Here is a 651-nt window from a genome sequence, read left to right as displayed (position 1 = left end):
TTCACATAAGATTGATATGCATTATACTCTGCCAATTTGCGACCCAATAAAACGGGTCTGCGACCCATTTTGGGTCCCGACCCTAAGTATGGGAACCACTGCATTAGAGCATATATCTTCATGGGGGTCCACAAAAAAAAGATAGGCTTACTGGCCCATGGGTAAGTTATGGTAGGCATCATCCTAAGGATTCACTGTGCCACAAGTTTAACATTAAAGCATGATTCATACAATCATACCAACAATTATTAGCTTAGTATTCTATGCACTAACAATGCTGTATAAAGGCTTCAGGCCGCCCTTCATGTTATTGTAGGCCCAGTTTAATACACAACTTAAATTCATAAATTACACTGTATCTCACTCAGTTAAGGGCTCCCTAATAACAGTGTTTATGTGAATGCTTTTACAGTTGGCATGAAAACGGTTTGGTGTGGTCCCTGTGTGGTTACCTGCAGCATAGCCCCGTCGTCATAGAGATCCGGGATGTTCTCAAGCAGTCTCCTCCAGATGCCGACGTCGTTGAGCGCGACGCTCATCCCCCCCCCCGTCAGAGGATGCCTCATGTTGTACGCGTCGCCCAGGAGCAGCACGCCTGCAAACAACAGACTGCCGTTTGTCTCTCATCCAAAATACATCACCAGTTGTTGT

General features: G+C 45.5%; 1 protein-coding gene across 1 annotated transcript in view; it reads right to left on the bottom strand.

Annotated features, from left to right (window-relative positions):
* sqlea (squalene epoxidase a) overlaps positions 1–651 on the bottom strand; it is a 13,154-nt gene that overhangs the window by 2,726 nt on the left and 9,777 nt on the right. The window contains exon 8 of the mRNA XM_032519424.1: positions 453–595. Within this exon, the coding sequence (XP_032375315.1) occupies positions 453–595 (143 nt within the window). The remainder of the gene's footprint in view (positions 1–452; positions 596–651) is intronic.

The sequence above is a fragment of the Etheostoma spectabile genome, chromosome 6 (assembly GCF_008692095.1).
Source record: "Etheostoma spectabile isolate EspeVRDwgs_2016 chromosome 6, UIUC_Espe_1.0, whole genome shotgun sequence".
In the NCBI taxonomy this organism is placed as follows: Eukaryota; Metazoa; Chordata; class Actinopteri; order Perciformes; family Percidae; genus Etheostoma; species Etheostoma spectabile.
The sequence above is the reverse complement of the archived record's forward strand: the minus strand, read 5'-3'. Positions and strand labels throughout refer to the sequence as shown.